Source organism: Fukomys damarensis, unplaced genomic scaffold (genome assembly GCF_012274545.1).
Source record: "Fukomys damarensis isolate Sample0158 unplaced genomic scaffold, DMR_v1.0_HiC HiC_scaffold_28, whole genome shotgun sequence".
Lineage (NCBI taxonomy): Eukaryota > Metazoa > Chordata > Mammalia > Rodentia > Bathyergidae > Fukomys > Fukomys damarensis.
In genome coordinates this window covers 26,439,328-26,465,751 of record NW_022900940.1, presented here as the reverse complement: position 1 = coordinate 26,465,751, position 26,424 = coordinate 26,439,328, and the positions used below count along the sequence as shown (strand labels likewise).

Genomic DNA, 26,424 nt, shown 5'->3' with positions numbered 1-26,424 from the left:
TCCATAGATATCTATGGATATATATATATATTGATATAATATATATGATATATATATGGATATATATATTGGTATTATCTCTAAAGGACACACTCATATATATAGACATAGATATATATTTTAGTATGAGGGAGTTGTAAAGGGGAAATAGCTTCTGTGACAAAGTGGTGACTAAATTAATGCCTGAAGGTGGACAGAAGTTAACTAGGATACGAGGAGAAAGTGGAGAAGAGACTTTCAGGAAAAGTAACCTGTGTGTTCAAATGCCCTGTGGTCAGATAAATGTGGAAATGTGCTCACTGAGAGAGCAGCATAGTAGGAGGGCAGAGAGTTGGGGTTACTACCAGACCGTGCCATGCTCTGGACTGCCTTCTCTCATAATCGCCCAAGTTAAAATGTCTAGTCTAAGAAACCATTCAGCCTTGCACAGCTCTTGACTCTGAGCATGTTGCCCTCAAACATACCTTCTCTCTACTGAAAATAGTCCCCCAGAGGAAATACTGTAGACGCTTGGTTTGGATGTGAGCTCAGGAGCAGGCAAGGCTCAGTCCTGGCATTACCAGGGGTGATTTAATCAATATTCCGAACTTCCCTAAGCCTTTTCATTATCCATCAAGGTAAAAACATGCATCAGAATATTGGCTGAGCTAATACTTTTACCCCATAATAGATGCTCCAAAAATATAGTAATGTGTGGCTGCTCCTTTCCTTCAAAGTAGAGCTAAAATTTTTGGCATCTTAAGAGTGCTTTCCCTGGGTAAAATGAAAACAAGGAATGACCTTGAAAATTTCAAGCAGGGATACTCTGAAAGCCCTGTAACAGCGCGCAGTGACAGGGGTGTCTACTGGAGCACAGCTACATGCTGGGCGAGAGGAAAGAGCTCGCCTGGCAACTCCACCGCATTTACAGCTTTGCTCCTTCTCCTGCCTCAGCCCAGGTGTACTCCGAGCAATAACGTGTTCAGTGACTTCCTCCATTATGGGGCTCCGAGGGGACAGAAAGGAATTTTCCGGGAAGGTTCCCAGAGTTCCCTCAACAGAGCACCTCCTCCTTTGACAGTCGCTCTGATTTCTAATCTGCCCCCAAACTCCGTCTTGACAGTCCCTCAGCTATTATTCACATTATTATTTCTAATTCAACAAGTACGTTGCTAGGTGACTCTACAACGGGGTTTCCTAAACAAGGGGAAGGGGCTGGTGGACAGGGCCCCTCTCACCACGCCACTCTCCACTGTCCCAGAGCTGCCTGCCCAGTGCAGACCCTAACCTGAACGAAGCAGAGGGAAGGTATTTTCTCCTCTCAACCACACTGTGATTTACTGATTCACCGGACAGGGAGCTTCAACCCCAGAACAAGAACGCCTCTGAATCCTCGGTAACTTCCTATCCACACAACACAAACATCAGCTCACCTTGCTAATAGTGACAAGACTGTGTAAAAACTAAGGCCCCTCACTAAATGGAGGCTCTTGTAAAACCACTTTTTCAGCATGGGACTTCTTACTAGTTGTTATTCATATGAAAACAGAACTTCACATAAAGCGTAAGACCAGTCAGGGACACTTGTGTTATATTCATATCCTTTTCCTCCTTCTCTGGCTTCCTCCCGTTCCCCAGGCACCTCTACTCCTGTCCCTGGACACCAAGACCCCAGGTCCTTTGGCCTTTGGGTTCTGGGACTTACCCCAGGCCTTCAGGCTCTGGCTTCTAACTGGAGACTGCGCCATCACCTTCCCTGGTTCCAAAGCTCCCCCCGGAAAAGGTACGAGAATCTTGTAAATATTTTGGAACTTAGAACGGACTGAACTTCCTTCAACATTTCTTTCTTATTTTACAAGACCAAATAACAATACAAGGCAACTATGACCGAGGTAAAAGAGAATATTCTTATTTTCTTGGTAACACACAGGCAATATGTTGACCGAGCAAAACCCTGCAGCCATCTTTCCCACAACAGATGCTACCAGAACATGCAGTCCAAATGATTCAACATTTTAGTCTTGTAAGGACAAAGTTCTGTGTCAGCTTGGACTTAAAAAGACATCGGAGCTGGTTAATGGGAGGCAAAGTACACAGCAGGTAGCAAGGTAGGTCAAGAGACCTACAGAGTTGTTATATACTTTAGCTCTGTGAAGAAGCAGGGATTGAACCCAGGGCCTTCACACTAAGCTACATGCCCAGCCCTTTTTGTTTTTGAGACAGTCTCACTAAGTTGCCCAGAGCTGGGCTTGAACTTGTGATCCTCCTGCCTCAGCCTCCCAGACTGCTGGAATTACTGATCTGTACCACTACTCCTGGCTTCTATACCTTTGTGACCAGAATATTTTACAGGCATGCAAGTAATGTGCCTATGCAGACATGCAGACTTTGAGCTCTCTATCAGAAGGGCAAAGATCATTCAATTTTCCTATGATTATAAATTTCTCAGCAGCAAGTTAGCCCAAATAACAATTAAAATCCTATTATCCTCCAAAAAACAATTAAAACTCTAAGAATTCTTGCAGTACAAGATAGGTCAGATTTGAATTGCTCTCTCTCCACTCAGTGGCACTCCGGGAAGTAAAACTTTCCCTTTGGGTCACTGTTTGCTGAGATGACAGTGGGAACTGCTGGTGCCTTTATGCGTGTGCACACTGAGTTTTCCTGCCAATTCTCAACTCTTCGCATTAAACACCTTTTTCGGGCAATACATCAGGCATCTCCTCCATCATCACGCCCTATTTTAAATGGATTTTGAATATTTCCCCCTGGGTGTGTGTTTGCTCGTTTGCTCATTCATTCATTTCTTTACTCGGTTTTCTAACTGTCTTAGTTGCTTTTCTTGTTGCCAAGACATCACACCCAACACCCACAACTTAAAGAAAAAGAGGTTTATTTTTGTATTATACTTTCAGAAGGCTCGGTCCTTGCATGGTTGGCTGGCTCTAGGGCAGGAACAGGATGATGGAAAGCATTCGAGCTGTGGCAGCCAGGAAGCAGAGGGAGAAGGGAGGACATCGGGGAAGGAGATGCACCGTCCTGCAGTGACCTGCCCCTTCAGACCAAACCGTACCTCCTAACGAGAAGTCAACCAAATCGTCCCCATGATTCAATCACCTTCTGAAAGCCCTGCCTATGAGCACGTAAGGCCATGTTCTTGATCTAAACCGTGACATTACCCATTTATCAAATACATATTAATTAAGTGTTATCTGAGAAACAAAGTCAAGGAAGCTGGCTTCCCTTACATCAAGGAAGAGATGGCAACTGACAAAGGTTTTCCACGCCACATCCTGTGTGCTATGAGAGAGGTGAGCCCAGCGGAGTATAGAGCCCAGAAGCAGAGCACATCAGACATGGACATGGAAGAGGCCACCTGGACAAATGCATTTGACTGGAGTGGCAGGAGGGAGGAAAGCCACTCCAGGCAGAGGCATGCAGTGCTAGGCAGAGGTAACACTGCCACAGCCTGGGCTGCTCAGGCCATGAGGCCAGAGGGCAGGGCAGGGTGGAGACCACAACAAAAGGCCTTGGGTAATCGAAGGAAACTAAACTTTATCCAGGACTTTTGAAATGTTATTGGAAACCTTTGTAGTAGGCTCTGGTTTTTTGTTTAGCATATGGCACAGGCCTGAGAAAAAAACCTAAAAGACAGAGCTAAGAGAGACAGGACAACACCAATGTCAGTACAACTGCCAAAGGCAATGGCCAGCTTAAGCCAGATTTTTGGAGATAATTAATCGGGGTAAAGGCAAGCTGTGTGTGAGGACCTGTAGTTGTACGGTTTTTATGGAAACTGATGTAAGTAAGGCTCATAAAGGAAACAAGACAAAGCATTTTTGAATCAGGAACAGAGTAGACATAATATATAGCTGCAATTAAAACATGTTTTAGTTAAGAAGGTTTTAGTTGTGGAACTAGAATTTGGGTGTGAATTATTTTGGACCTTGTCATGAACGCTTTGGCTGGACTCACTTTTTTAAACAAGCCAATTGTGAGGTTAATTCTTTATGGCCTGTGTTGCTTATAACCTGCTTTGGGCATAATCAGTATTGTAGTCTCCTGCAAAACTTTATCCTGAATGCTACAGGAAGCTATTTGAAGGATTTTAACCAAGAGAAAGACATAATCATATTTAAATTGTGTCGTATGCCTTATATCTGAAACCTTGTATCTTAAAGCTCTCTGCCAACGGCCTCACAATCATTGCAAACACAGTCTTTCACAACAGTTCTCGTACCTCATGTCCCATTATGAATGAGCCACCAGATCTTTATAATTCTTGCCCCAAGGAACTTCTGAATTTAGTCCCTCCTCTATATCCTTTTCTGCTACAATAGGCAAAATCTCCATCGTGCATTTCCCGGACATTGCAGAGCCTAAGTGGCGGAGACCGTGGCAGGTTCTCTGTAAGCCATCGACCAGCCCCTTTCTCTGTATCTTGTCTCCTGCCATAGGGCCGGAGGTCTCCCTCACAACTAGGCACTCATCTCATTGGTTTTGGCCAAGACCATGGAAGAAGTCAAATGGAGACCTATGAAAGGTTCTTTAACAGCGAAAGCAAAGGGGACAGCCATTTGCCCATGAGAGGTTTCTTTGGGATTTTTTGTTTGTTTGTTCTGTATCCTAGCAGCCATCCTTCCTTCTACCTTTGAATTTGGTGATGATGCCTGGAGCTCTGGTCACCATCTTGGAACTATGAAGTGACATTTATATGGGTACAAACCCAATCTTCTAAGGACACTAGAGAGAAAGAGCAAAAAAGGCCTAAATCATGGCCAACCTCCTTGGGCTACTAAACTCACCCTGGATCTGCTCGCCTCCTGGCCTCTCATTATGAGGCAACTAAGTATTCTCATGGCTTCACTGAGTGTCTGTTTCTAGACTTTCCCAGACATGCACCTTCACCTGCCATTATAATTATTCTACCTGCAAGACCTGATCATGTAATTTTGAGACTGATCTTCCAAGATAAGACACTGGCCAAAGGACAACGTCCAAGTTCTCTACCTTCTGCGGCACCCTCTTCTCTCACCACATCTTAGTAATACCCAGTTGTGCTACATTCTTGTCTGCAATCCTTTATGCTAGCTGTGCCCTTGCCTCACCTGCTTTCACCTTTCCTGCTTTCCTGGTCCTGGGATAGACCATGTTAACTGTCCACCCATATTCTCTTGGAGGAGGAATGCATCCTTAAACTGTTAAATCTGACTTTCCTTAACCCTTAATCCTGAGCAGAATTAACGTGTGGTACTTTGGTGCAGAAGACGTAGGAGCAAAGGCTCCTAAATGGCTGGTTGTGTTCTCTCCTTTCTGCTTCTGCAACTTGGAAGCCGCTGCAGGGGCAGCTTGAGCCCACCTAGGTCTGTGAGCTCAGCTCCACACTGGCACGCAGCGGACATGCCACTCCCGCAGCGTGGACACCTTGTTAAGTTGGGGGTGGACAAATGTTTTCTGGAGAAGGCCAGATAGTAAGCATTTTAGGCTTTGGGGGCCACATATGGGTTTTGTCACAGTCTTCTTCTCCCTTGTAAAGCATAAACATCATTCTTAGCTCCAAGTCATATAAGAACAGGCCATTCCTGGATTCATCCCAAAGCCTGCTGAGACCTTCGGGTCATGCACCGTTAGCACAGTGTAACATGGCCCATCCTGACTAATAGTATTTTGTACGCACATTCAACCCTTACATATTGTAAGGTGGGGCCATGTCTTGCGTGCTTGCCTTGCTTACTGCAGGATGTGGTAACTCATGAAGCAATTGCTGAGTAAATAACTGAACGTCTCCATAAGACTCCTTTCAGGGGGCAGAAACCTTAGCCTTTCATCTCCTATCCAGTCCTGCACTCCCTGGCAAATATGACATGAACGAGCACATTCCAGTCTTTGGCAACTGTTTTGGTGAATGAAGTACATCCTCGCTGCTGTGACCACCAGAAGCAGCAAGATATCATTTTGAGACACAAAAGCACACCCCACTGATTCACTCACAGGAGGAATACATGACCTAGTGAATCATGTACTAAAGCCCATGCCCGAAACTATTTACTATGACGGAATTTGGGGCTTTCTTTTTCTTTCTCTGTCTCTTGTGGGGGAGCAAAGCACACAAGGGGACATGAAGGAATTACGGTAAAATGTGGGTATTTGGAGAGGCCAGGAAGTGTGGAACGGTACACTGACAGCTCATTTCCGCCAGGCCTCCCCAGGGACACTCTGTGACGTGACGGCACAATGTGGATGTCGCTTGACAGGGTGACCTTCCCAGGGTCTCCCCGAGCCAGGGCCTGTTCCTGTGTGCAGCCCCAAAAACTGCAGATAAATGCAGGAGCAAGACCTGAACATGCATCACAGCACACATCATAACAAGATTCGGTCTTTCGAGGGGAAATGTATTAGACATTAAAAGTAGGTCACATTCATAAAACCACACATCCTGAATATGTTAGCACTTTCTGCTGCGCTTCCTCACGACACAGACTCCAGCCAACATACTTACTATAAGTAATTGCAAATCAGCTGTACTCTTAAAACATTTAGTTCACCTACATTGGGAAAATTGAGAAGGAAATCTTAGTTTTCTTAAAGCTTTCATTTCTAGTCACATTTTCAATACAGTTTGTCCCCTGCATCATTTGGCAATTCTGTGCCTATTTTCTGGAAGTCAGTAATAAATCTAGCACAAGAACAGAGAAAAATAAAACATGATAAGGCTGCCCCCTTGTGGCGAAATGCACCACAGCAGCTGGCGGGAGTCCACAGGCTCCCTGAATGACCGGCCTCCCAGAATGTGGGGATTTTGTACACCTAGCTTCAAATTAATGCAGTACGATTTCACTTAAACCACGAACCCTCTTGAAAATAAGAGTCTAAAGGCTTTATTTTTATCAGTATCAATAGACAATGAAAAATATTTCAACACTATTATATTTATAGTAGCTTTAAATAAAAGACAGCAAATTTCTGTAAATTATCCTTTTAGTAAAAAAAAAAAAAAATGGTTTTATACTCACTGGAAATAATGGTGGCACATCAATGCCCAGGTGAAGCAATTGCCTTACTAGAGAAAAGCTGGACTAGAATAAAACTCTGTCCTGAGATTTATCTCTGCCTCCCCATTTGAAATGGGAAAATATTGCTCCACTTAAAACTAAAAATCCCTGAAAATTGAAAATAGTTCTTTTTTAATTGAATAACTCCTAAATAGAAGCCTGACAAATATTTTCCAAAGAATGAGCATAATGGCAATGAGGAGCAAGGAAGAGAAAAGCAAAATAAAAGTTTTCTTATTCTTGTAAAACAAAGTATCTTTTTCTAGGGAGCCCACACAACCTGAATGCAAGCAGAAATCTGTATTTTTTAAGTTGAATAGTCAAGTTAAAAAATGGGATGCTTTCTTAAGCCTCATATGTAGAGTTAACAATGTAGCTAGCCTGCCCATTTAGGGTTAAATGGTGGGTTAATCGTATGTGTTCGTTCATCTTCTTTAATTCTCACAGACTTACTAAAGTAGAGGTTTTCTCTGAAGTGCTCTTATCCAGAGGAATGACAGGAGTGGTCTTGGTAACAAGAGGGGTTAATAAATTCCTATGAGTCCGGTGGAGAGTGTGACAGGGTCTGTGGGGGAGAGTCCCCTCCCCTGGACCCTGTGTCTGAGAATGGGGAGGCCTGAGAGAGCCCGGGGTGCCCCACAGGGAAGAGGAAGGCAAAAGACTCAGACCATAGAATTGAGGTGTAGTCCACAGTCCCTTCCCACACCACGTGGCCAGGAAACCGAGTACCTTCTGCCACCTACGGAAAACACTTCTTTCCCAATAACCCGCAGCACAGGCCCGAATTCACGGGAAATCTTAAGTGGGATGTAGCTTCCCGGGCTGCCGTGGTGGACAGTGGTCCTAGAATGGCATCAGGCAAGGTACTAGAAGAGCGTTCTCTGCCAAGACGGTTAGGCTCCACCTTGAGGACCCTCAGAGGAAAGGTCCGCATTAGGCTGCAACGAAATCTACCCGAGGACGGCCTTAACTGGAACTCACAGGGCTTCCAACATTTCTCAATCCTTACTTGTCGTCATGGACAGGTAAGGAAAGCTTTCAATGGGAAAAAGACATCAAAGAAAAAGAGGATATAAAAAGAAATGGACTCAGAAAATAAAGAAGCAATTCAGGTTCTGTAGGGGAAAACAAACAGGTCTATATTATTCTAAGACGGAATAAAAGTGGGATTCCATGGAAATGGAACATAGAACAAGAAGGGATGTTTAGAGAGTAAAAAGTTGATTTAAAAATTTAAATATTCAATGACTAGAAAATAAGGTTGAAGAAACAACACTAGGTACAACAAAGAGATACAAACTAAGATGATTACTTTTTAAGTTAGGAAATTACTTCGTATAAATTATAGATAAGACTAATAAGAATTCTAGAGAGTGAAACAAAGAAAGCAGCCAGGAGAAAAGTAGAAAAGAATACAGGAGAAGTTCCCAGGATTGAAATTTTAAGACTCGCAATTGATGAGGACTCCTAGTTTCAGAAACATTAAATAAAAGGACCCATCTGAAACAGTGGATAAAGAGAACATCCTAATGGTTTCTGGAGAGATAAAACAATGCGTGCATCAAGCATGAATAGAACTAGAATAGCACTGGATTTCCTCACAGTAAAACTGGATACCAGGACACTGAAGGAATGCCTTCAAAACTTAGAATGAGGATCAAGGATGAGGGCATCATAAAAATACTCCGTGGTGAGAAGCATCCAAAAATATGACTCTCAAAGCAGTTATTCTCAGGAAAGCATTGGGAGACATATTTCAGTTAAATGGGGTAGGATGTAAGACACAGACACCAATCAGAAAAGGAGCGCAGGAAAATTCCAGAACAGTGCCTGTGCACCATGTTGGCAGGATGGTAGATAGGAAGCAACATTAAATAAAACTGTCCAATGGAAATAAAATCTATGAAAAGCAAAAATAATTTTAAACATTTTTTGTTGTTCATGAAGACATGTGGTCCCAGTAGATACACATATTTGAAATTATCTCTGTGAAAATTAGCTTCTTCTAGAGGTCTGTAGAGGAACCAGCTTTAGACGTTGTCGTGTATATATCTCACATCAGTAAAAACTGAGAGGCAGTGGTCCCCAAGCCGGGCGCCCGCACCAATCCACTGCAAGGGCTGGGATTAAAACCTTTATTTGTACTTTTAAATTCATCTTTTTGTATTTTATCCTGTAGACTTTGTTATACACTACAGAATCTTGGTATAACAATATATGCATAGAATTTACAAAGAAGCCAACATACATTGGTAGTATATGCTAAAAAAAAGAAAAACTTTACTGAGTGGATGTCACCATCAAAACTAGGTGGAGACCAAAGATTCAGGAGGTGTCTCCTTACCTGTACTTCATGAACCATTAATACTCCAGGAGAGCGACACAAGGAAGTTAATATACCAGTCAAGGCTAAAAAAGTAACTTTAAGTCGTGATCGACAATTAGACCAATATGAGAGTAAAGAGAAACCCACTAATTTATAAAATTTTATCCAACATTAGGCCTATTTGTTACAAGGGAAAATAGTATGATAAAAATATATGTTGGAATAGACCAATGGCAGAATATCTTATGGCTCTTGATATGTTCTTAAGACAAAGACGATGCTAATAAGGCTCAAACCAGTGCGTTCACATGGTGGTCATGAAAAGCTCTGTTGAAGAAGCATTGCTCTAAAGAAAGAAAAAGACCTTAGAGGGCGTAATTCCCTCCTATGAGCAAAATACAACTCAGTCCTTTAGAAGTATAACTGTCACTAACCCAAATGTCAGCCACAACTCACACCTGAATGAATAATTAAAATGTAATAAAATTTAGAATTTGTGTCATCAGTCACAATAGCCACCTTCTAAGTGCCCAACAGTCATGTGTGACCAATGGCTCTACAATGGACAGCAAAATAAAACAGTTCCATCCATGCGCAAAACTCTATTGGATACCACTGCTCTGAAAGAATAATCTACTCTGGACTCACTCTCAGAAATCCCTTAGTAAAAACTTCAGAGGTTCTACTTACTAATGGTGACCTTGTCCTTGTCACCCAACATGATGTTGTTTGGTGTCAGGTCTCTGTGGACTATCCTCTTTTCCTTGTGTAAGTACCGCAGAGCTAAGCACAACTTGAAATAAGAATAGGAAACAGTTATTAGGGCCAGGGCAGTTCTGTGGCCTGCCTTGCAAGTGCAAGGACCTGAGTTCAATCCCCAGTACCGCCCCCCCGCAAAAAAAAGAAAAAGAAACAGTTTATTTCCCCAGTCAGCATACAAACAAAGATGACTACTATGTGCCTCTAAGAAATCAGGTCAGAACTTTACTGTACTATGAAAATTGAATAAAGAAAAAGACATACCTGTATAAATATTTTCCACAGTCTTTCTTCAGTAAAATGGTGCTGTTTTTCCTTCAAAGAACTGAAATGCTCTCCGAGTGGTGCTCCTTCTATAAGTTCCATAACTATATACAACCTATCATCTATAGAGAAATATAAAATGGGTCATAGAAATTTTAATTAAATATAGCATCTTGAAAAAAAACTTAAAATTAGAATCTGAGCTTCTGAAAGGATACACAGAGCACAACATTAAGAAATGACATAAAAGATGTAAAGTGGATGTAATTATTATGTATTGCCAATGCACAGCAAAGAAAAAGAATTCAAGATCAAGGAAAATGGGGGCCCCTGCAGCACTGCAGCAGGGCTTTCAGGACCACCGAAGACCAGTAACAATCTGTCCTTGCTACAGGCAAAGCCCTAGTACAAGTTTACACTGGTAATATTTTCATTTTCCATGGACACCAGGATGTGGGCTAACTGGCAGATGTCCAAAGGCATAAACAAACAGTTCCAGTCCTGGGGGCTGGAAGTACATATAAACACACCTTTCCTAGTCATAGTCTAAAATTTAGATCAAATCAGACCTTCAGAAAACTTGCATTTCAATCAACACTTTTTGTGGCCTCCTAGAGACTCTTTTCACAGAAATCTAGACGAACTCATGCCAGGGTCTTGCAGTGAAACAGCGGAGAATACTTTCCATAATTTTTGCTGTTCCCTCAAGAGCAAAGACAGCTGGTCTTCTCTTGGGTTCATCTTACAGATACTGTGAATCTCCTTGACTGCTTTGTGTCTGTCTCTTTGCTTTGGGTGTCAGGAAACAAGTAAATTCCACTTCTTCCATTAGAACCAATATGAAACTACTGGCAATAGATGTTTTAAGTGCCTTTTAAAGCTTTGGATGTCTATAATATATATATGTACACAATGCTAACAAAAGTGGAATTATACTCTGCATGTCCTGCAATGTACACTTGTTTCCATTACAGTCTTATATTTCAATATACCCAGGGGCACACTGTTTGTAATGTTGGTTCCCACATTGTGCAATAAGGTTAAATCATAATTTCTTCCATCATTCTTCTACACATAGGTAATATATTGTTTTAATTTTTTCATAATTCTAAGAAACATTTACTATATTTCTAATCTTATGTCTAGCACTACTTTTTAAACGTCTGACCTTATATTCCCCTGTATTGCAATTTTCTAATTTATTACATCATATTTTACTTATTTTAATTTACCTTCCATTCATTTTGGAGGCTTCCAGGTTGCTAAATGGTTTTACTCTGTTATCAGAAGAAGGGTATCACCTCAGTACAAGTCAGAAGCCAACACTGATCTCTTACTTGAGCGGATATGCACAAAATCTAGGGAATTATTCCAGGGTCAGGACTATGACTAAGGGGGCAGGATTTACTGCGGGAGTTTCAGCTCTGAGCTCTGAGTCACACATGGTAAGGAAGACGGGTAAGACTGTAACAAAAGCCAGGGCGCACAAGAGGTTTTCTTAAATAGCGGTAGTGCTGATAAAAAGGTAATTAGCAAGTCCAAAAATTGTTGCCCTTTATTCCTTCGAATGGAGATTTGAAATTTCATGTGTGTCACAGATCATTAAGTTTCATTAATACATTATTTCCATCCACAGTCCTATTTTTTTTAAGTGTGGCTTTGTCTCAACATTTTGTCTCCATATTTCACCATACTTGCAGAACACGTGTCTGAGAATAAACCTAGGCTCTATCGCCACCTGGTGGCATTAATATGAACTTCATGCAAAACCACCCAAATTCACCTTCAATTTATTCTGGTGGTGGAAAAAATGTCTAATTCAATACAAACTATAAAACTTTTCATAAAGAAACCATCACCTTTTAATCTTATCTCCTATTAATTGATTTTTGTTATTTAAAATAGCAATAATAATTATTTTGGTTTGTCACTGAAGTGCCTTCATTACCAGGATTTAAATTATAACTGTCTTTAGGCCAATTGTATTATTATTTGATATGTCAAGAAAATGATGAGCTGGGCGTGGTGGCACAGGCCTGTAATCCCAGCACTCGGAAGGCTGAGGCAGGAGGATCACCATGAGTTCAAGACCAGCCTGGGCTATATAGTAAGTTCCAGGTCAGTCTCAACCATTTAGTGAGACCCTGTCTCAAAAAAAAAAAAGGAAAATGATGCTTGAAATCATCCACTGCTGTGTTACTAACAAAAATTAAGGAAAATAGTTGAGCTGTGACATTCCAGTATGAAAATACTTAAGTTACAAAGATTTTTTCCTTAATTAGAAAACCACCACAGAAAATCATACTTACTTTCCAGAAATGTTTTATAATAACGTACAATATTGGGATGATAAAGCTACAAGAAAAGAAATCACAGACATTTATTATCTACTTCAAAACACACTTATTTCATAGACCTTTACTTCACAAATTACATCTAAAACACTAAGCACTGCAAGACATCATCTGAGATTTTTATAAGTTTTTTAAAAATCTGTTGCTTATGACTTTCAACAGAAAATAGCAATCACCTATATAACTTTTTGAGACAAAATTAAAAATTGCTTTATTACTCAACTAAAATAGAATTATAGAACTAAATAGAACCTTCAAAATTCACATAGCACCTTCCAATACCACACAGACTAAAGGAAAAAACACAACAAAATGAAGTAATTTGTGTTCATCTATATTTATATAGATAGTTTGCTTTTTTCCTCTTTCTATATAGATATAGCTGTATAGATCTATAAATATCTCTCTATATATATATTATGTATATAGCTTGTGTCTACACTATTTCTATGTTCTACACAGTGATTAATATGAAATGGAAATATCTAAGAGCTACGATTAAATCCTAGCACTAGTTGACAAGATCTGCCCCTTGCCATACTTACTTGCCTCTGGTGACTCCTCCTCCTGAGTAGCCCTCATGCTTGGCCCACACAGAACCCTGTTAGGCTGGTTTATCAGGAATCTCCCATACCTGATGCCCAATCAAGTACTACCTCATTCTTGATATCTAAGCCCCTCTTGTAATTCACCATCCCCTGGCCCTCTCCCCGACCAATGACCTATAAACTCCCGTGCTCCTTGCAGAGTTTACGCTTAGATTCAATCTGTCTCCATCATAATCCTTTACCACCCATTGTAGTAGCTGTAAATACAGGCTTCCATGACATTTTTCGAATTCTTTTTGTTGTTGTTTTGTTTTGTTTTGTTTTGTACTGGGGCTCGAACCCGAGCATGAGCTTGAGCAAGCTTCTTGAGCTTGCGAGGCAGGCAGAGGAACCACTGAGCCAAATCCCTGGCTTTCCTTGACATTTTAAAAAAATCTTATGGATGTAACTGTACTATATCCCTAAAATATACCAGTAAACTCAATTAAAGCTGAAAAAAATACAAAAAAAAATTTATGGAGTTTATTGGTACATTTTAGGTATACAGAACAGTTGCATTCATCATTGGGATCTTGTACCTTTACATGACAGGTCTTGGTTCTCATTTTTTCCCCTTACCCCTGCCCTCCCTTCACCCCGTCTACCCTCCCCTACTTACAAACACTTTGTTTCCATTTTTTCCTGTTCTCATTTTTTTTCTTTTCCCTTATTACCTTTCCTCTACCCTTCCCACTTCCCCTATGCCTTTAGCCCTTTTCTTCCTATTCCACCTTATCAGTTTTTAAAAGTACATGATAAAAGTTCTCCTTTACATAACTTTGCTTAAGGATGTGAACCGAAGTTCTACTTTAAAAACAAATTTAAAGAAGCTTATTTTCTATAAGAATGCTAAAATGTCTGAAGTTGTTTATTTATAATTTGAGTTTCGAGATAAACTGAAATTCGTCTTATTTCAGTAAAATGGCCATTTCGTTTATAAATGGCCTCCATCTCTTCCCGGTCTTTCTGCGTGCTCCTCTGAGGAGCGGACTGCGAGCCGTCCGTCTTCACTGCCATGGAGTCGTAACTGGACGTGGCTTCCCAGGCAGAGGTCGGTCACGTCTCGGCCTCCTCTGCAGCCGGGAGTGAGCCCGAGGGAAGCCCCCTTACGCCGGCAGTGGCTGGCACTCACGCCGCCCCTCTTCCCACCACACAGGTGGACCTGCCCATGGGGCGCCTCCGACCCAGTGGTGACAACATCCGGGAGGTGACAGAGTCCCCTGGACGACTGGCTGCAGGGAACAGAGGACACCGACCCCTTGGGGCACCCACTTTGGGACTGTCACACGAAACAGAAGTAACTATGGTGAGGCGTCTTCTTCAAGCCTCTGTGTTCCCCAGCCTGTTAGGCTTCATCTTCAAAAATATACTCTTTCATTTCTGCTGCTTCTTTCTGTCGGTACTTTTATCCTTTGCACTGACTGATCCTCTAGTGAAACCAACCACACAGGTTTGAGTGATGGCAACGTCTAAAATGATGCCTTTTAACTAGTCCCTCAGGACATTTTCTTTGCTGAGGAAATGAGGAAAAACAAATTATCTACCTCATCACCAGCAGCTTTTAAATAAAACAGGACCAAGTTAACAACCGGAACCACATTCGGGGCCTAGCAAGGGTTATATCTAGATTTGGATCCCAATGAAAACACTGGATCAGTATAGGTCAAAAACATGTACTACCTTGTGCTATAATGGAACAGCTCATTGAGAAACACTAGGTTATCCTAAACATGAGCAAACACTCGCTTTTAAAAAAAGTTTAATCTAGTCAGATATAGTGGTGTGAGTGAGTGTAACTCCATACTCTGAGAGGCTGAGGCAACAGCAGTGACTCAAGTTCAAGCCCTACCTTGGCGACTTATCCCAAACTGAAAAAAAAAAAAAAAGACTGGGGATGCAGCTCAGTGGGTTCAATCCCTGGGACTGAAAAAAAATCTAATTTACTATATTAGTATATAAAACGTCACTGTAAAGTAAGCTGTTAATGATACAATCGCTGTGATCTATAAACTGAAGTAGAACAGTGCATCTCTGTGACTAAACTCCACATTGATGGTACACTTTTGTGTCCCAGCACAGATTCCACGTACACGTGACTAGCAGAGAGCAGAGCACAGGCTGTCCATGGGAGTTACAAAGGAACAGTGTCTGGAATAAGTGCACGTGTAAGGAAGGCTGGAAAAAAAAGCCAGTGTTCTTGGATCTCAAAAACAAATCTCATTCCGCTTTGACACATCCATTTTCTCTTCCCAAACGAACCTTCATAATAATAGTTAATTGAGCTATTATTATATTATGTCAGAATATTCTCTCATGTCAATAAATATTAACCTATCTTGAAATTTGACATTTTTTAGACTCAATAAGCCACAATCCAAAAATATCAACAGCTTGGTTCCACTTGACAAGAGTCAGGAAACTCTTAGTCGTGTTCCTACACGTGTAACTAGGTAACCACTTTATGGTGAGCAGGGGACGGCTGGGTTCAGAGAAGGATTGCTTAAGTGTGACCTGCTCTACAGCATAAGTCCAGTTGTTTTGCTTCCATGGCCTTAATATAAACTCCAGAAAGTATTTCTGTGGTTCAACCCCAGACCTCAGGAAAAAACCTGGTGAAAATACCACTCACTGCCGTGGTCTATTATTCCCCACAGAACCAATCCACACACAGCACGGTTAGACTAGTGCAAGAGCTCTGTTTCACTGCCATAAATTTAAGAAAACATCTTCAGAAACATGAAAAACGCTTACCTGCTCTTTAATTATCGTTAATTCAGAAACAATATTCTTCACACTGCTGTCTCGATCTTTTTTATCCTTTCCAAATGCCGGGTTATGTAAATTGACTTCTTTCATTGCTAAAAGATTTTGACCACTACATTTTCTAACCTAAAATAAGGAAACAAAACAAAACAAAACAAAACCCAGTGAGATGAAAGTTGAAAGGGTAAGAGAGGAATAGATCAACAAAGTCACACGTTTAACTGAGTCATCTAAGTAAGTCACAGAGCATATAAAACTCTAGCTGAATTGACTTTAACCTCAGCTCCAAAGTTCAGTGTCTTCTGTCCAGCCTGCATAATAAGTAGGGTTACACTGTGTAAATACAGAAACACTGGTAGAAGTTCAGAGAAAGAATGTGTCACATATCAGACAAGTTATTTTGATGACTTCTGGTGAGAAATGATGTCTTTTCCCTGAAAATGTCACTTGCCCATTACTAGAGCTGAGAGCTAAGACAACATCGTTGCAGCTGTCTCTGTCTGTTGGACAAAAACACTCTAATTTTAAATGTCTTTCTTCAATGACCACGACTCCAAGTGACTCGAATATAAGTTTGACAGTGTGATGTGCTTTGCTTGAGAATATCAGAAATGTTGGGCCCCGAGAGTAAAATCACCTTGTAAACACAGCCAAAAGCTCCACTCCCCAGGTGGTCCAAAATTGCATAGTTGCCTATATATTTCGAAGGAGCTTTATTCTGATTAATGCTTTCAATATTTTCAGCAATTTGTTTCAGTTCATCCTCCTAACCAAAAAATAAAAGTAAAATGAGTTGCTGTGCCTAACTCTCTCTTGGCTCATAGCAGCCTGCCATCATATTTAAAATGCAGGACTTACCACCAGTAAGTTCAACTTGGATACCAGCTCTTCATAGGCCCTGATATCACGAACATAATGTCCTATGTCAATGAAGATCTCAAACAAGTCTGTGGGGAAAAGTCTATGGGGAAAACACACACATTCGCTTAACTTACAACTTGGGAACTGTTGGTCATTCTTACTTTTTCCCTAAATTCAAATAACATAGGGAAATGAAGTAACAACATAAAATGTGCTTTCTGAACAATTGGACACTAACTCAAGCCTTTATCAATTAAATTCTAGTGAGGGTGTGGCCCTGTGCTTCTGGCTCACCCACCCAGCTAAAAGGTATGCAGAACACACCCAGATGCAATAATGTGTGCATTGGTGGTGTTTTGGTCACAATTACCAGCACAATTTTCTGACCCTGGGCAGGCTCCGCCCCTTCCAAAGAGCTCCTACCCTCCTGTTACGCTTATCCTGACAAATACTTTTGTTCTCTGTTGATGCGGGAAACTACCAGACTTGGCTTTGGAATTTCTAAGTGGACGGAAACAAGCACAGAGCATGTTTTGACGCCATCTATTTAAGATGTTAACGTCTTTAAAATGCACTAGAATCATGATAGTCACATGCAATTCAGAAGTGTTGTACCGATAGTGATTTCTGCTCTTTCATTACCATTTTTGTTAATTTTCACTTTTGCTACAGGAGCTCAGTTATATCTGTGCAGCCTAAGAAACCTAAGACACGTGGCTTGTGCATTCTTCTCCTGCTGCAATGAAATCAGCTGTGTGCAAATTGCTGGTCTCAGACTGGATGGTCGTATACATTTCTCCAAGCTCATACCTTTTAAAGAGTGGTCTGTTTCTTTCCATACTGAAGAGAAACCTCAGGGCTCTGAAAGCGTAACACTAGGAAATAAAAGGAAATGTGATTCTTCAAGGGTAACTCAACAAATTAAAACATTCTCAGGACGGAATTATCACAAAGTAGGTATTAAAGTTTCTTTACTGTGAGTGGCTGGCCTAATTTGGAGCCCAAGTTTATAAGTGAAAACAAAACCGCCCGCACCTGGGGTACTTCTCATTTAAAGTGTTGTTGTAGAGTGCTGGGGATCTTGGCCTTGTTTTCCCCAGCACTTGCCATTAATTCCTTTCTAGAAAGTACAAAATGAGCACAGAGACAAGAAGTAAAATTCCTATGCTGAGAAAACCAAACATCCAAAGATTTCCGGAGCTCAAGATTTATTTTATTTCTAGCCTGCTATGTACGCCTCAATATTTATATAGTTTCTGTGAGAAAATAAACACTAGAAACGATGACATATAAAAATAGCCACAGGCACAGCGGACTCAAGCCTGACAAATTGGTCTCTTGAGTAAAGAGTCTTAAGCATTCCCCAAATAGAACAATCAACAGTTAACTCCTGAGAACTCTCAGAAAGAGACCTGTGAGGCTTTAACTAAGAAAAATAAACATCTGATATTTTGCAAGACTAAGAAAGAAAGAGCCCCCAGCTTGCAGTTGCTCCACTGGAAGGAGTGAGGCTGCCCACACCACACCTGGGATGGAACCCAGGGAATACAGAGCTACAACCCCAACCTTTTCATTCTGAGACAGCATCTTTCTAAATCGCCCAGCCTGGCCTCTAATTTGCAATCCTCCCATCCTGAATAGCTGGGATTACAGGCGTGTGCCACCACACCTGGCCTCCTACTGCAATACAGGAATCCTCTCTGCTTCACAAAATGCATTTGCAGCATGTATCTGACTTAATATCTTTTCCAAGATCCTCTGACACATCTGTGATGCACTAAAGAATCAAGCCCCACACCCTTTGTGCTTGGCAGCACTTTAGTGACTCCTGCCTGCTAGGCACAGACGCCAACAAGTCTCTGCCAGGTGTGGCCACCATTCTGGAGGAGGCGGATCAGAGCTCTCCAGAGAAATATTTTTACTTTTTAACTGATACACAAACATAAAGATGATACATGTGTACGGGGCAGCATGTGAAGTTCCCACATAGGTACACACTGTGGTAATGTTCAAACCGGGTTACACAGAACCATCTCCTCAAACATTTGTCATTGAGGTCGATGTACTTTCTCTCCCACATTAGCTGAAAGGATGAGCTCCAACTCCTGCAAAGGCCTACTTTGAATATGGCTTTGTCATTACAGTGCCTTTGCGGACACTGGCCCCAGATACCACTGTTCAGAAAAAGCACAGGACCCTGCATAAACTGTCCCTTCTTAGAGGCCACATCTCCTGAGGCGCTCTGCCCTGCTCACTCGGGAACCCGCCTCCCCACATCTCGGTCCTCTGCTGTCATGCTCGGCTCCTGCTGTTGCCCCTCCATGCGCTGCCCTCCCACCCTGCAGCAGATGCCCTTGGTGCTCTACCGCTGATCATTCTTTATCTCCTTGGCAAGTCCGTTCTCACCCTTCAGGATCCTTCTCGCAGGCTTTCCTTTTTACAACCCAAATGTTTCAAGATGATCAGTAATTTTTCTCTGTTGCTATACTCTGATTCATACGTAATGCATATTTGTTAAAAATAGAACAATGCAGCCAGGCATGGTGGCACATGCCTATAATCCCAGCTACTCGAGAGGCTGAGGCAGGAGGATCACAAATGTGAGGTCATTTGGGGCAACTTAGTGAGATTCTGACTTATAATAAAAAAAATTTTTTAAGGCCAGGATGTCACTCAATGGTAGAGCACTTGCCTCGCATGTGTGAGGCCCTGGGTTCAATCCCCAGCACCACACACACAAAAATAAATTAAATAAGATAAAACTAGAACTTACTGGTGAGGAAAGAAACACCTAAATAAATACACTTAATTCTACCACACAGAGAAAGCGCTAGTAAAGCTCTTAATACTGTTTTAATATCACTGGTTTCCACACCAGCCTCTGGCACCAGATGCGTGTCCCTCACCACCACATGGAGACCAGCATTAATCTTAAAAATGCTAAACATCACAGATTATTTGCCCTATGTGCACCTAAGTACCAAGACTTTGGTAATTTGATACTAAAGAATAAGAGACATGCCTTATTACCTGGAGTAGATGGGTTTTTGCTGCATTCTTCTGTTTATTTGGTAAAATTAATTTTGCTATTGTATATACACCATTTTCCTGAAAGCATAAAAGACCTGTGTTATCAGTGACCGGTGGCAATGCCATGAAGATACATAAACATAACAAAGCAACTCAATGACCTCAGAAGAAGAAATATTGCTGTGATTTTGGAACTTGAAGGAAATATTATAGGACGATACTAAAAGATCAATGTAATACTCTACTTGTTGAACACCAAAGACCAGCAACATTATCTTAAATTTTCAACTGTCTGAAGAGAATCAAGGTTATAATTAATGAAGTATTTAAATTTAAAGTGATTTCACAGCTAGGGATTTAGTTCAGTGGTGCCACTGCCTGCGTCACAAGTGCAAGGTCCTGAGTTCAATCCCCAGTATCAAAAAAATACAATTAAGAAAAAGTGATTTCAGATTTTAGAAGCAAAGAGTGAGGAGATGGAATAAACAAATCCCAATATCTTTATATGTTGAATTTTAAATATCTAACAATGATAGAATTGAAGAATATATAGAGATCAGTCATTATAAACAAACTTTCAAAAGAAGTCAACAAAACAAGAATAACAGATTTTTAAAAAGAAAACAAAAGTTATCTGTGAAAGCACAGCATCTGCCTAGACTTGTTCTAATACAAACAGGGAGGAATAAGTCACAGTACTAACCCATCACCCCTTTCCATTATCTGTTACATGTACAATTTATTGATCTCTACTCTGTGTGGGCAAACAGCAAAGAGATTGGCCTGCCTCAGTGCAATTAATTTTTACAGTTGCCATGATTTATTTGACAGTTTTGGTGTTTTATACAGGATAAAACTACAACCTGGAGAGGTTACATCACTTTTTTAGAAACCCAGCCACCCTGGTAACAAAAAATAAAATGAAATAAAAAAGAAGAAGCCCAGCCAGCGGGTAAGGATACCAGGAGCCAGGAGCCGAAGCCCAATCTAGCCAGCCCCAAACATCCCACTTCTGCAGCTTCCCTTGGCAATCAGACCCCTTATGAACTTTAATTTGCATATTCTAATGGGAATATTTTATTGACCCCCCCACAAAAAATTTTCTCTGTTCAATTCAATAAGCAGGAGGTGACTTTTGCAACAGAAACCCATCCCAGGGTAGTACACACAGGTACATGTGTTGGAATGTATGTACTTACTTATTTATAGCTATGTGTGTATACATGTAACTACACACACAGTAGACTAATCTGAAATGAAGTCGAAAGGACATGTTCCCGTGAGTTCTGACCCTTCCCCACAGCCTCTTAGTCTTAGGATAATACCAACAACCCTAATTAACTAGCCTGGCCTAAATTCTACTTTTAGAACAGACCATTCCTGACCAGGAGGCGCTCAGCTCCAGAAGAATAATGAACTTCGTCCAAACACGAAAGGGACCAGTGACCATGGACTAAGACAGATGCTCTGATCCCAGAATAGTAGTTTGTGGCTTCCTCATTCTTTGCTACCCCAGCTACCCTACGCGGACTCCTTACTCCCTAAGAGAGCTGCTGCCCCTGGCATTTCCAAGCCAGTGACTCCTCTCAGGTCTTTATCTCCAAAAAAGCCTGTTCTTGCTGAGTCTTTCTCTCTTTATTTCATACATAAACAACGAGTTACACTTTGTGAAATCAGCCTCTTGGCAATAAATATTTTTGTTTAGCGTATCTGTATCACTTCTAACTGAGTAACCTAATATAGTCTTAGATAAAACGATTGTTCTCCTCAACTCATAGTGTCCCCCTGTGCCCAGGATTAAAGCAGTTCAGAACAACAATAACAAAAGACAAAGAAAATGAAAAGGTCTGTACTCAATGTGGGAAAGAAGCATCAACATAAGCTCACTGCAAGTCACAAGTGAGTAAAGAAAGAAGGACAGGAATATGAGCTAGTGCTCTGTACATAAGTAAGAAATGTTAAAATATTTATTTTATTTTATTTTATTTTTTTGGTTTTTTGAGACAGGGTCTCACTATGTAGTTGAGACTGTCCTGGAACTCACTATGTAGCCCAGGCTGGTCTCGAACTCACAGTGATCCTCCTGCCTCAGCCTCCAAAGTGCTGGGACTACAGGCATGCACCACCACACCCGGCAGAAATGTTAAAATATTTAAAAACTGCATGATAGGTTCCCAAAACCTGTGCTCTAGGATGCAAGCTGCACCTGAAGGCTGCTTGGTCACAACAGGTGGAGATGACACCAGCCTAAGGCCCGGGTGCTCACCTGGACCACCTGGTGGGCGTTGGTGTCGTTGAGCACCAGCTCGGTGAGGGCTGCACAGCAGGCTGGAAAGAGAGCATCATCAGAGTCATCACTGCGTGCACACACTCCCGCCTCAGGGTTTTATCAGTGCCTGCCTCTCAGGAAACGCTATCAGCAGTCACTCAAGAGACACTGATTTTCCTTCTGGCACAGTCTGGAAAGAGGGAGCTGGCTTTTCATGGCTTCTGGCTCACTCCTGTTGCACTTCATGTGCGTGACCATCCACGGCGACTTTTACTGAACACCTACTATACTCACAAAGGTAGAGTCTGCATTTGTCTAGCTCGTGTAATCCCCAGTGGTCAACATGAGCCTGGAACTAACTAACGGATCTCAATAAATCTATCAACAATGCCTGGCAAATGAGTGCGTCCTTTAAATACACTGTCTGAATTAATTCTGATCATCAGGAATGTACTACAGTTACCGGTTCTGCTGATGAGAACATGGGTTCAAAGAGGTTAATAAGCTCAGATACACAACTAGTAAGTGCGAAGGGCCGGCAGTCCAGCCCCAGCTGGCGGGACAGTAAATCCCAAGTCTCCTGCCTCCTTGCAGCCGCCGTGGCATTCTGCATGGAGAACCCTGTCCTCCCAGTGGCATGCAGCACTCCATAGAGGATACTATCGCTGCACTGGGTCCTGGACACTGATCTAGCTCCACTCCGCTAACGACTTTTCGTACGCCCTTCTTTCATTCTCACCATAACCGCCTAGTGCTAGTGCCATGATTACCGACACCATTTCACATGAGCAAGACTAAATCTTAGAGAGGTCAAGACAATTTCAAAGAGCCATATGGGCATTAAAGCAAGTATAGTAAAAACTCAGACTCTTCAAATCCCTTATGTTTTTTTAATTGCATTTGTTTTGCTTTTTGTATTTAAGTATAAAATAAGCCTTGTAAAGTCAGCAAGCCCATCTTATTCCCCTCCCGAGGCATTAACCTTCTTATAACCCCACGCGCAGGTAACCACTCTTCAGGCTTCCATCCCCCTTGATTTGATTCACTCTTTGGAGATTCCCCCCAAAATACTAAGAGCTCTGAGGTCCAACTGGATCGGATTTCTGGGAGAAGCTCCACACAGGAAACCCCCAGCTTGAGCCCAGGAGTGAAACAGAAACCTTTCAGGGAGAGCAGAAATGGTCAATGAAAAGTAGGATCTGAGTTTTATGTCTTTCGTGTCTATGAAGAAACACCTTGCCCATTTCCAGGAGGAGGTAGGAAGGAATAAATAAAGCCTGCCTACTCCTACCCTACTGCCGCTCATACCTTCCCTCTGCCCCATGTGCCCTTCCCCTCTTAGCACCTTCCCAGTTTACTTCTAGCACACACTGTACCTTTCTCCTCCCCTCCTGCACGGCTGGCAGCTCCAAGGCAGCCCTGTGGGCCCACTCGGCTCAAAGACCAGCTGCTCCTATGAAGAGCATGGACTGCACAAGTGTTCATGGTAAATCTGCCAAGAATTGTACCCTCGCACGGCTACACTGGCTTTGGTGTGAAAATCCTGCCCTGGGATGGATCTTCCTCTGACTTCTCCTTGGAGTAGCGTTTCCCAAAATCTAGAAAACTACAGGAAGCACGATTCTGGACACAGATCAAGCTGCATTCTCAAATCCAGCTTTTGCAATAATAAAGCTAATACTCTCTTTCTTTATCTTTAATTTTTACATTTGTTTGTCAGTAAGTTAAGAGCTTGGAAGGAAGTGGAAAATTTATTGTATCATGAACCTGCCAGCCCAACAGCAGCACCAAGACGTTGCTGGCATCCACGTGGATTTAATTGGATACGTTCATGATCTTATAAACTGTGTCTAATTAACACTATCATAATAATTTCATAGCAATAAATAGCAATACGATAAAACAAAGTATACAGTATCAGATAATGAAACGCAATGATATGACATGCATACCTGCTTGAAGAGAGAAAGTGTTTTCTTGTATTTCATGAGGACTGAGATCTTCTGACAAATGAAGCTGCTGGATTCGGCCTGCTGCATTCGCACTAGACAGGCTTCCAATGGAGGAACGGTCAGAAACAAAATTTCTATCTCTGAAAAGTTAGCACACAAACCACCTATCAGTTTTCCTTCATGGTCAGTCCTTTCCGTGTCATGTTTCAACAGGCCATGAAGTCTTCTTCTGTGCTATCATTACTGTTTTGTGCTATAATTCACATAGAACTGATTTGTGTCCCTCCCCGCTCCCTTCTTCGCTCCTTCCTTTCCTCTTTTCTTCCCCGCCCTCCTGTAGCTGAGATGATGCCGTACCATTGGTTGGATAGACTGTGCTTTCCCCACTGCTCATAGGCGACCTTTTTCTGGAATTCTATTCTGCTACAATCACCTCCATTGCAAATATCTCTGTCATGATTATTCTAAATTTTCTTTTTCCAGTGAAATTCCTCCTTTATTTTAGGAAAATTCTATTGTACTCCCTACTTCAGGGCTCTCAATTACCCACATGTTGAAACCCCATTTCTTTAATGTTCTAATTGTTTTTATTCCCTGGTCTTTTTCCTCTGTAATATGCACCACTTTCCTAAGCTTGCCCTCCATCGTACTACATCCAGTTTTCTTCTGCTGCACTAGTTAATTTGTTAGTTCTGAGGGTGCTACTCTGTCCTGTCTTCTTTCCTTTCCTTTCATGACCTGTTTAATTTCTTTGTTGAAATAAAGCACATGTTTCTCTATTTTAGTGCACAACAGATTTGTTATGTGTCCTCTGCTTGCTTTGTTTCCTTTATTTTACATGGTTACTGTATTTTTATTCATTGATTGTTTGCAGCAGCAGTTCTATCTGGATCTCTATGTGCTCACATGACTTCCCTTACAAGACGTGCCGGTGAACTTGTGTCCTTCTTTAAGTGGGGATGGGAAAGACAGTGGGACTGGATCCCAAGACAATTACAACTGGTGATCCTATGAGACAACAGAAGTCCCTTAAAATTCAAACTGTAGGGATTGCTCCATCTGATCAAGAGCACACCTTTAATATTAAGGTGAATGTGCACGAATAGGTCTCCCGAGACGTGTCCTAATAACAATGCCTGTTCCCACTCAAGCCACCAGACACCTCCCAGCCTCAGCCTCGTCCTCTAGTCCCAGCTCCAGGCAGCCCCAGGGCAGGCACAAGCTCTGAAAGGGCATTAATTATCCAGGTGGGGTAATAGATTCTCCCAGCAAAGCAAGGCACATTTAGCACAGAATACGAGTTGACATAGATCATCTTCCCAGGGAAGAGTTTTCTACACATTACTCCAATGAAGTGGGTTGGAAAATGACTGTTTAAGCAGGAAAGAGCTCTTTTCTAGCAAGGATAGTTAGCACTTGAGCAAATAAGGAAAATGATGCTTTATCTTAGACTCAGCTCTACTTAAGAAAAAAGTTTTGCTTTAAAAGCATTATGTGTAAATTCAGTTTTCATTAAGAAAATTGCTACATTCTAAGAGGGCAAAACAACTGTTGTAAAAGGTATGATTAACCAATAATAAATAATAATAACCACAATCATCATCATCATCTTCATCCTATAAACAGAAACAAAATAGTCTTTGGCAATTGCTAACTATTTTGACTGAAGGGCTAGATTTTTATGTTGTGATACTTTTGAAAGATTTACAATATAAAATAATTGAGGTTTGTATGTGATGTTCATAAAAGCAAGTAGATTGTCAATGGTCTGTAATTTTTTGCCTTTGTTTTGGTACTGACAGAAATCGTTACAAAGCTCATGCTTCTGCCGTCTGTTCCTATGCTTTGGAATGTTCTCTCAGTGAAAATGAAGTTTGTGATACAAAGTTCCACAATATCCCTAAAGGAATAACATGTACAAAGTTCTAATAGTTTTGATTGGATAATATCTAGCTATATTAAAATTGATGTCACTCTGCTTTTATTAGGATCGGCTTCATTTATGCACTGCAGATCTGAAATGTGATCTCTTTTAAGCGGATGTGTTCATGTTTAACTTTAATTTAGCACCCACAAGGCTCAATAATGTTTTATGATATTAGGTGATAGCATTATCTCACGGAAGTATCAAAAACATTATCATTTAATACCTACACATATTTGGTTCATGAGACATACTAATGACTAATGACCCTGCAACATACACCAAGAGAGTTTCAACTTGAAAC

The 26,424-nt window shown here is 41.4% G+C and overlaps 1 protein-coding gene across 5 annotated transcripts in view; it reads right to left on the bottom strand.

The window, feature by feature from the left end:
* Positions 1-26,424, bottom strand: part of Nek10 (NIMA related kinase 10) — a 237,548-nt gene that overhangs the window by 157,462 nt on the left and 53,662 nt on the right. For 4 of the 5 annotated variants that reach the window (XM_010638285.3, XM_010638286.3, XM_010638287.3 and 1 more), the window contains exons 13-22: positions 24,197-24,336; positions 22,242-22,303; positions 19,976-20,053; positions 17,756-17,820; positions 16,943-17,045; positions 16,722-16,850; positions 16,073-16,210; positions 12,690-12,735; positions 10,381-10,502; positions 10,048-10,150 (exon numbers count right to left, since the gene is read on the bottom strand). In XM_010638285.3, the coding sequence (XP_010636587.1) occupies positions 10,048-10,150; positions 10,381-10,502; positions 12,690-12,735; positions 16,073-16,210; positions 16,722-16,850; positions 16,943-17,045; positions 17,756-17,820; positions 19,976-20,053; positions 22,242-22,303; positions 24,197-24,336 (986 nt within the window). Of the gene's footprint in view, positions 1-10,047; positions 10,151-10,380; positions 10,503-12,689; positions 12,736-16,072; positions 16,211-16,721; positions 16,851-16,942; positions 17,046-17,755; positions 17,821-19,975; positions 20,054-22,241; positions 22,304-24,196; positions 24,337-26,424 lie in introns of those variants that run through there. The other variant, XM_019209636.2, reaches the window with a different exon arrangement.